This window comes from Wyeomyia smithii, chromosome 1 (assembly GCF_029784165.1).
Source record: "Wyeomyia smithii strain HCP4-BCI-WySm-NY-G18 chromosome 1, ASM2978416v1, whole genome shotgun sequence".
In the NCBI taxonomy this organism is placed as follows: Eukaryota; Metazoa; Arthropoda; class Insecta; order Diptera; family Culicidae; genus Wyeomyia; species Wyeomyia smithii.
Window position 1 is genome coordinate 31,418,433 of NC_073694.1, and position 10,285 is coordinate 31,428,717.

The window sequence follows — 10,285 nt, forward strand, 5'->3', positions numbered from 1 at the left end:
AATTGGCCGTGATTTAAAAAAAATGCGTTTGCGTAGGCAAAGGCTGCAGAAATCTGCAAAGATTTTGAAAAAGTCTGCGCAAGTATAAAGAAACTCTGACAAAAACACAGAAATTATGGAAAAACTGCAATTATGTGCGAATAAAAAATCTGAGTTTTGCAGACAAATCTGCACATTTGGTATCCCTGCGGTCAATAGACCTAATGGGAATTAAATGTCACATACAAATCAGTGCAATAGCATAAGCGCGTCTGCTGCCTGATTTGGAATTTCGGGCAGCACAAAAGCTCTGGCGTTTTATGGCCTTGCAGTGTTAAGGAGATGACTTTTTGAAAAAAGAAGATACAGTTTAACAATGTTAAGAAATTTTCAAATAGGGAACAAGAAACATTCTGCAGTGCTTCAAAACGGTACAAGACATCGACCTAATTTAAGTAAGGCTTCTGTTTTATGTTTAGAGTTATCCGTTTTACAAACAAATCACAATTTCTGGTGAAAATGTTGCATTTTTGTCTTTAAACTGATCACTCTCTTTTGAATAAGCAAAAAGATTTTAGAAAGGTTTTCTTGGTAATCTTTTCAACTCAATTTAGTCATATTTTACGCGTTTTAACAAAAATTTGAGACGAAACCCCCGCATAAAAAGACTGCTGTATAATTATTGGAATACTAAGCCATTCACCACAAAATGCTTGTCAGGTGAGTGACGCGGCGATTCCGGTTTTGCTCTGCATAGACAGTATTGTCAATTGCGAAACAATTTTTCTCGCAAGAGGCATGAAAATCATCTTAGAAGTGCGCGGGTATATGCAATCTGTTGGTGACTTTTACAAAAAGAGTTAAATTTCCGCGCTGCTTGTTTAAGACATTCAGGCAATTGGTCGTATCCGTAAATTCTCCGATTTTATAGTTTCCCTCCAGTATGGAAAAATATCTGGGGAAAGGATCGATCCAGCTTAATATCAGCGTCAGTTGCATCGATTAAAAATTCCGATATTCAGGCCCCGCGGTATCGATACCGAAGGTATCGATACGGTATCGGCCAATGCTATTGTAGTTGACAGTCACATTCAAGGAGCTGCGTGTCTTGTTATTGCTCGATTTAGGTTTGGGACCTAGTTCGGGACAGTGAAATACTGTTCATGAAATTGGGCTTTAAAAGAACAGTTTTCGTCGAAACGTTACAAACTTTTGATATTTATAAACTTGAAACCGATGTAGACGTAAAAAAGAACATAAGAATTATTTGTGCGTATTTGTTGCAAGTAGACAATTTCAATGATTACTGATTAAGAGCAGATACGAGTAGTTACGACCGTTGATTTGATATTTATTTTTTACGGTCATTCAGAATCTTCTTTTAAATACATGAAAATATCGTTTTGCTCCCAACCTAGCCTAAAATCAGTTGTCTGTGCTAAGCGTGCAACCCAGCTGCTTCGTTTGACAGCAAAACGTTCAGTTGTTTTTGTGAACGTCGTCCGTAGTCAGTAGCAGTGCAGAGAAACACAAAATACGATACGAAAACGGAATCAAGCAAGAAATTTGTGTCAAGAGTGATATTTTATTTTGCTGTGTTTGTTCCGATCCCCCGTCGGTTGGTATACGGTCCTCTGGCTGGTTGTTGCCACTATTTTCACCGTTTTCTTCTTGTAGTTTGGTGTTGTGTTTTCATGTATTGTCGCAAACACGGGCGCGGACAGGAAACTCGATCGACTTTTAATTAGTGCCGAGCTGTGGAAGACTGAATTATTGTGATTTTATTTGTTGTGAGACAATGTGCCTTGGTAGCAGCGAGCGAGGCGAGGTGTTCCTCTAATCTCGTTTAACTTTCGGTATTTGGTGGAGGACTGCGGCGTAGAATTTGTCCGCTAGTGTTAAAGCTATTGGATCGATGGTCGCCTATCCGGCTATCGAGTGACGAGTGTAGTATGCATGCTAGATGTGCTTTTGCGTGTTGATGTGGATTCAAGGTTCATTGGAAAGGATTGCTGTTTGAGAAGAGTAACTAAGTTCGATAAAGTTCCTGTGGGACAGAACGGCGAAACCCAATGGCATTGTTAATGCAAATAATTCCAGTTCGAGATACTGCCAATTAACAGAAAATGGTGCTTTTTAGTGGGCTACGTCGTGAGTAAAGTATGTAAAGTTAAACAGTGTTTCATCTTGCGAGCACAGCTCAGCTATTCATCATTATTGACACCTGTTAAACGATAAACTGTACCAATAACGGTGGAGACAGCTGTTCGCTAGTTTTAGGGGAACATAATCTATGTATGTTGTTGGACCAGCAACACAAAAACGCATTAAGTAATACTCCCGTTCGGCAGAGCGAATTGTCATGGAGAAAAGGTAAATTAGTTTGTCAGGTGTTACGGGTAAACAGCAGGGGCGTAGCTAAAGAAAGTAGAACGGGCGGTGTTAAACGCAAACTTACTTTTGTAGCTAAGATACATTCATTGTTTTATTCGTTTTCGTAAAAAAATGCTTGGCTACGCTTATGTATTCTGCTGGTAAACCTACATGCGTTTCTGAAGCTTCGTTGGTCTGCCTTCCTTCTCGCATTTGTGTAATTGCATAAACGCATAATTCTCCTCGCTGTTAATGCCTTTCTTTGCCGTGCGCTTAGTACCCAACCGTTGCTTGATTCTCTTTTCTATTTTCCATTCTCTCCCTGTTTCTGAACCAGCAATTTTTCTGCTACCAGCTTCGATGAAATAACAGTCTCTAGTCTGTCGGACCTACGGCTGGAAAGCAGCGGCTCAGTGACCGGGGTCACGATATCAGATTTTGATTCACAGCAGCAGCAACAGCAGCATCAGCGGTTACTATCCTCACCATTCCAGCGGGAAACCTCTCAGCCTGGGAACAATAGCAGTAGTGAAAACAACCCCAGTCAACAGCGCAACAACGGTAACGGTGAGAAAATAGTTATGCTAATTAATTGAATTACCATTCGAAGCACGCATACACCGACAATATGCGGCTCTTCGCCGCTGTTATAAATTCTGCCCCCAGCTTTTCTCGATGTCGATGTGACGAACCAAATTGTGTTATCTCTTGAGGTTTTAATTTTTCTTTCATTCGAAGTCAAACAAGAGAGAGGGAAAAAGGGGACAATTATAAGACGCAAACGCAGTCGGAAGATTGGATATCGTTGGATGATTACCAACACACACCTACGCGTGCGCACCTTTCATCACACCGGGTTTTTTTCTTGTTTGCTTGTCGGGTGCCCCGTGCTGTGCGGTGTGGTGAGAGCTCTTCCGTGTGATATCTGTGTTCTGGTCTGGTTGTCGAAATCGTCAACGATGAGTCGTATGTCGTGGAATTGTGTTAAGTGGATGTTTCCAGTTATGGAGATCCGATCGACGTACGAATTATTCAAGTTATATTAGGTGTGATTCAATGTTTCGTTGTATTTAGAAAAAAAAAATGGATTCACACAAATCTCTTAATTATTGTAATTCTGTTCGTACTTTTTTTGCTGCGCAAAATGACTGCGGTTTATTTAGCAATAAAAAGTTAAATAAATTAGGTGGCAGCATTTGCCAAACCTCGTTATGTTTATAAAAGAAGTTTCGGTTCTGCTTGAATCTTTCGATTCCACCATGTAGATAGCTAAAAACATGTTTCGAAGTGATTAATTTACTAATTAATTTTGACTGGTTTTTCGATGTTATTAGTCCGAATTCTATATTTCCAATTCATACCATTGTACTGGAATTCAGTATAACCTTTTTCTTTCTGTCACTAACAGGAACGAAACTTTTTTAGATGGCATTCTAAATTGTTACGTTTCATGTTATTCTGAACATTATGAACTTTGTATTAAAAACTTGACTTGGCAGATTCTACTATTTTCATTCTTTTTTCTTCCACCACTATGGATTTATATCCCAAGAAAATTTAAGACTTAAGAAGCTTTTAAGAATAAAAGATATTTTTTGTTTTCTCTCGTTAGCAGGGAGTATCCTTTGAGTTTTTTGAGGTCAGTTTTTAACATAAACTATGTTTTAACTCTTTATAACTAAATTTGTGTAATCAGTTTTGTCTTTCGTCTCATTCACCTATGGAACCACTTTTAGTAAAATTTTGAAAGCTTTGAGCTTTTCTTTCATTGAGAAGGATTTTTCAACCATTACGCTGAATTTTCTCTCTTTTTTTTAGTAAAAATTTAAGATTATTTTTCTTTTTTTTTCTGGATTCCAGGGACGTTTTCAAGCATTTTTAGTTAATTAGTAATATCTAGGTTGCTCTATCCACTTTTTTTCAGAGGATTTTTTATATTTTTTTAAAACGATTTTTTTCCCCGAATAAATGTGAACCGTCGAATGTAACATCCTACAAATTCAGAGCTTCTTGAGTCGATAAATTCATAATCACACGATTGCATATATTCCAATAGTTCGTGAATCAAGAAATCTATCAATCCATTGATCTATGAATCCACAGGCCATATCCATTAATACATAAACCCATAAACGCTCATAAAGCTATCTAGCGATAATTTTATAAAGCCATGAATAAATGCATATCAAAACTATGAACTCATGAACGTTTGGAAACAGCACTTCGAGTCTGAGTTCGAGTTGAATTGTATTCCGTTAGGAGTTTTTTTTTCCTGTATGGACTTCCTCACTGCGACCAGAATCGTAGATCTATTGTGAGATAAGCCCGGGTGTCTGCTGTATCCCGCACTTCTGTTAATAGCAATACCGCTATTGAGAAGTGGCATGCTTATTATTATTGTTCATCAGTGCTTGTGTGTAATGTGATACTCTTCCTTACACACTTACTGTTCTACTATACCGATACTCGTTCCTCTTGCCAAATATCACCAATTATAATTCCCTGGAGAAGTTTTGTCGTGCGTCCTTCTGGCCAGTTTTATTGATAAGAGGGACTTATTTTTTGTTAAAAGAAAGTCACGCAAAGGTATTGTAGATTTCAGCGTAAAGGAAGGGTAACCTGAGAATAAACCCATGCTTAAGTCCTTTGTGACATCGGATGGCCTGGTTCTACTAAGATTCGAACCCACGTCCATCCGCTTGACAAAGCGGACTCTGTAACCTTGCGGCTACACACCTTCCCTCCGTTAGGAGCTTTTTCCAGAAAATTCACAGTAGACCTTGAAACAAATAAATAGAAAATTATGCCTACATATTTTGAAAAAAAAAAAAAAACAAAAAAAGGAAAATGAAATGAAAAAAAAAAAGAACTATCAGTTTGTGAGAGCACTTCTAGTTAGCAGATTAGGGATTTTGTTAGGAAAACTGTTCGCTGGAAAGGAGAAATGGATTCAAACTGTGGGAGTGTCAAAAAGAACCGGAATGAGCTATCATCGACAGTCAAATAGAACAAGTAATAAGTATTGTTATAAAATGATTGATCTTGATTCGCACCATGCAAAAACTGATCCTGGTTCGAGCTATTACCTCAATCATTGGTAAACCTTTCAATATTCAGAGTTTTTTACTTAGAATAATTTTAAAAGCTGCTCCTGTGTTTTACCGATACACACCCTTGATTTTTGATATTTTCTTATGAAAACTACTTCAGCTAGCTCTAATAATGAAACTAATAAGAGATGTAAATTTGGCTGCCAATGCTTCGACCGAAGAAGTTATTTTAAACAATCCTACATTATAATAGCCCATGATGCAAAACTTCAAATCAGTTACAAAACATAAACTCATCTAGATTTTACCAGAATTGTAAAGCATTATTCCAGAAAATTCGTTCTGATTGTGACGCTCTGATTGTGACTTATTTTGATAACACAATAATACATTTTAGATTCTGGTTTGCCCTACAAATGTTCGTCGTTCGGCCCCAAAGTTTCACCAAATCAGCACTAGGGGCAGTGCTCATTGCAAAACCTTGTTCAAAATCGAAAAAAGCAGTCAGAATTTTCTGTGAACAAATGAATTGGATGAAAAAATAATAATTTACGTGTCTGACTATTAAACGATTTATTCTTGAACTGCGATTGAAATTTCTGCAACTTCTGTAATTTTCATCCGATTTCGATAGTTTGAGCACCAAAAGATTCAGTAATTTATTTAGTTTTAGCCCCACAGACTAGCGTGCGATGTTGTGTGTGGAAAGATAAATGAAGTAATTTCAAGAATTTATGATAAAAAATGTAAAATTTTAGAATATTGAAGAGAAAGTAATTTAAGCAAAACGGGATTAAACGGGAGATATGAGTGCGAGATAATATTAAAGAGAGTGAATAGGTGAGAACAGCGTAACACATGAAGTGTTTTCTTGCTTTTCTTAGTGATATCGTTTATCGCACAACGCACGTGCTGTTTGAATGAACCGTAGCGTAGTTCAGTCTATGGTTAATTCTAGAATAACATTAGAATTGTTTATCGCATAACATAAACAGTAAGGTGTCAATGAAAATCGGTTTTCCGAATTTTGTTCGGCAGTAGGTATCAAAAGCTTTGTCTTCTAGGAAAAAGTCTCATGAAAATTTCAGCTTCATCGTGCAGCAGCCTCTTTCCCAGAATCAGGTAGAGTCACAAAATTCCATTCCCACAGACAGACATTCAAAGCAGTCTTCTGTTGCGTAATCTGAAATAGTATATATTCTCGATATTCCTTCACCGGAATGTAGTACTGATACTAAACACCTTGTTTCGCGGGAGAAACGCTGACGGTCGCATGACAGTGAAATAAGTAGGCGACAAAAACAAGAGAAGTGATAAAGTTTCCTTTTTATGTGACAGAAACAGGGCCAAGAATTGAAAAGATAGAGAATGACAAAGAAAAATTCAGAGAAGGGAATTGTTTCTCACCGTCAATCCTCGGTTAGGAAAGTTAGATTTAGGTCAAATTTGTTGGATAAAATCAATCTACCAACAGACTTAAATCCGGGCGGTCGTTGTTTTCTTCGCACGTACGGGGAGTTATGTATTTTAAATCTCTTCTTGTAGGCAGAGGCGTCTCGTCCACCTGTTCAAACTGTTCATAGGACAGGTAGACAATCTCAGACAAAAAGTTAACCGTTTCACATTGTTGGAGTGGATGAAAAATCATCGAAAGTAATTTATTTGTAATTGTAATGTTATCCCGAACATGCTTATTCTGTTTTCAACTTAGTGGAATCTTATTCGCCGCAAAGAATGTAACCTGATGGGTTACACTTCAAACTACGCCATACAACTCACACGCAACGCAACCCACACTCAGTAATGACTACCGTTTGTTCAGGCCTTTCATTTGAACCGAGAGTCGTTCAAACACTTCTCTGCGACAGGGCAAACGCAGTCTGCTATGTTCACCACTACTAATGCAACGCCTTGCGTAAAAATGACATTTTTGGTTCAAACTCATTGTTGAACGAAAAGCCGATAGCAACGAGAGAAGACATTCATTATACACCCTCTCTTCAGTGTCTTTTCACCTGTTTCGTTTTGCCTTTCTGTTTCTTCTCTCGACATCGTTGAAATTCGAGAGAGACCATGTGGCCGCGAGAGTACGCAGATTTCAATCTTCAGAGCTTTCGTAGCAGATTCATTCATTATTTTTCTGGGTGTGGTGGTGTTCTTTGGTTTTCATTCAAGCCTTTTCATCCATTTTGTTCATTCGAAAACTTGAACGTCGTATAGCCCGTATAGTACACGTTTGTCTTTTACGCGCTAATTACTTTCTAGTTCTAGAGATAAACAAAGCTAGGTTCTTTACTCACTTGAAGAGCTTAGAGGCAAAAACCTAACTAATAATATACCTAACTTCGACTGTCGTTAGAAAAAAACCTGCAAAAAAATTTTTTGAAACGCTTCGGCTGGCAGAATAATCTGGCATTGCCTAACACAACGGCATCCGTTGAACGAACTTTATCAGTTCTTCGATGGATCAAGAGTTATTTGTGGCTGTAATAGGGCCAGAATCGGTCATAGTTAATGACAATCATGATAATAGCTGTGGAAAACAGATTTCCTCTATGAAATGAAGCAGATATCATTTTTCTACGAAGAAATTATCGACAATTAGCGCTCATAATAGACAGTAGGATTCCTTTGCCATATAAATAAATGAAATTTGTCCAATCTTTCTTCACAATACTATATTTTCAATGTAGCAAAAATTGGTTGAACCGGTAGCCCACTTGGCCACGCGTCGCCTCTGCTTGTAGGCAAAGGTCTAGAAAATTAACATAGCTTTTGTGATCAGATTTCCAGAGTTCGTGCCTCAGCTCAATCGAAATTTGGGTTGTGGAGCCTTAAAGCGGTCAAAGTTTAACTTTTTCGACCAATGAGATAAAGCATAAAATTTCCGATATCGATTTATTTAATGCCATTTGTCTTAGAAATGCCGAAAACAATGGACAACACCAGATCTCGAATTATTATACATTTTTAAGTCACTTGGCTTAAAAAAAATTCAACAATTTCATATCGACAATTTCTGTGCATTTTTTTCATCGGTCAAAAAAATGAAACTTTAACCGCTTTCACGATCCACCACTCAAAGTCTGATTGAGCTGAAATTTTGAAACAAAAAGAACTGCTTTACTCAACATCGATATTAGAGATGGTCGGGTATGGGAAATTTGTTACCCGTACCCGACCCGAATCCAGACTTGCAGGTAATATATTGGTTCTCCTAGAATCCAGCTTAGCACCTGTCCGCCAGTCTGACGTTGAAAAATTTGACCATTTTTATCGCGCTTAAAAATTATCTATTCATAACTGTGTACAGAGCATTTGGGTTCCATTTTTCGTGTTAGTTAGCTCATGTCAAAATTGATCGGGGATTTCAATTGGGTTGTTTAGCTACTCATCGATTTCTGATTTTTATATATCAGGTAAAAGAGTGTTATTTTCTGAGCAATTTTTAGTGATTTTTTAAAATTTGATATCATTGTCCTTCGATTTTTAAATGAAAAATAAAAATCGCTCCAAATCGCTACAATGACAGTTGTTATGTGGGCGAACTGTCATTGTAGCGATTTCGAGTAGTTTCAATTCGTGATATGAAAATTAAATGATAACGATAGAAATTTTTTGAAAATCACGTTTTGCTTAGAAAATCCAGCTCACAGAAAAAACTGATACAGCAAAACAACCCAATTATTTATTTTTTTTTTGCATACGTATGATTAATATAAATTGCTGAAAATTTTTATTCTGTTTTCGAGAGATTAATAAAAATTCAATAATTTTTTTCTCAAATTCATAATAGCCTTACAATGAACCAGATCAGAATAATAAGAAAAATAGGGTAAATTAACCTATAGTGGACCCCTTTATTTTATTAACCTATGTGTGTGATGCAGACTGGCTGGACAAGATGTTTCCCGATAGAAGTGTTTTTTTAAAAATCACTCGAGTTTTCCCATAAAATGAATCAATCTGGCGGGTGGTCCACTATGAGGACGGAAGGAGTTCACTATATGTTAATTTACTTTACTAGAACAATACGGAGAAAAATGCATGTCTGGTAGAGTTTAAAATAAACGACGAGTTTTATGTGCACATCGCAGCAACCTAGAATCTAAAATTCGGTATAATACAGATATTTGCATGCGGTGTCCCTGGTCACAGTGCAAATCAAGACCTGGGAGGGAGAAACGAATATGTACTACACTCAAAATTTATCAAAACAGATGACACGCACATTCGTCGTTTTTTGATAGCGTGTAACTATCCTCCTGCTTTAACCCGAGCATGGCTCGAACAAAGTTTTTAGTGACATCATAAATGTGCAAAAATGTCTGCAAAACACAGATTTTCTGAGTCATTTTATTGAGCTTATTTATATATTTGCGCAGACTTTCGAAAAAAAGGCAGATTTTTCGCGGTCAGAAGCAGTTGCAATAATTTTACAATTTCATATCTCACTATTTTCTGAAACGAAACTCAACATTCAACCGTGATGAAGTGTATAGTTCGAAATTGTTACCAAACGACATTTTTTTCGATACCCGGGTAATAATTACGTAGGAGATATTCCGAAAAGAGTTAACTTGCGAATATTGCTTACACGTTTAAACAACAAAAATACCTTTGAAAAAAATCGGCAAACTTTCAAAACTCGTAGCTTACCAAAGGACAGAAATCAGACAGTCAGAAAATATTGATAATTTCATTGCGTGTATGGATTTTATCATATTCAATATTTTTCGGGTAAGTCCACGGTTTAGAAAAATGCAATCATTCATCCACAAAAATCACTGATGACGTTATCGGTTCAACTAAAAAATTGTCGCTACATGAAACAGAAGCAATGGTTAAGCAATTCCTTAAATTTCCAAAGAAAGCCGGCTTGG

The 10,285-nt window shown here is 37.1% G+C and overlaps 1 protein-coding gene across 7 annotated transcripts in view; it reads left to right on the forward strand.

The window, feature by feature from the left end:
• The first annotated feature begins 1,474 nt into the window (after nt 1-1,474).
• Nucleotides 1,475-10,285, forward strand: part of LOC129724817 (putative uncharacterized protein DDB_G0282129) — a 30,347-nt gene continuing 21,536 nt past the window's right edge. For 5 of the 7 annotated variants that reach the window (XM_055680049.1, XM_055680033.1, XM_055680071.1 and 2 more), the window contains exons 1-2: nt 1,479-2,352; nt 2,690-2,919. In XM_055680049.1, coding sequence (XP_055536024.1) covers nt 2,342-2,352; nt 2,690-2,919 — 241 coding nt within the window. In that variant the 5' untranslated portion in view covers nt 1,479-2,341. Of the gene's footprint in view, nt 2,353-2,689; nt 2,920-10,285 lie in introns of all 7 variants that reach the window. The other 2 variants (XM_055680023.1, XM_055680041.1) reach the window with 2 other exon arrangements.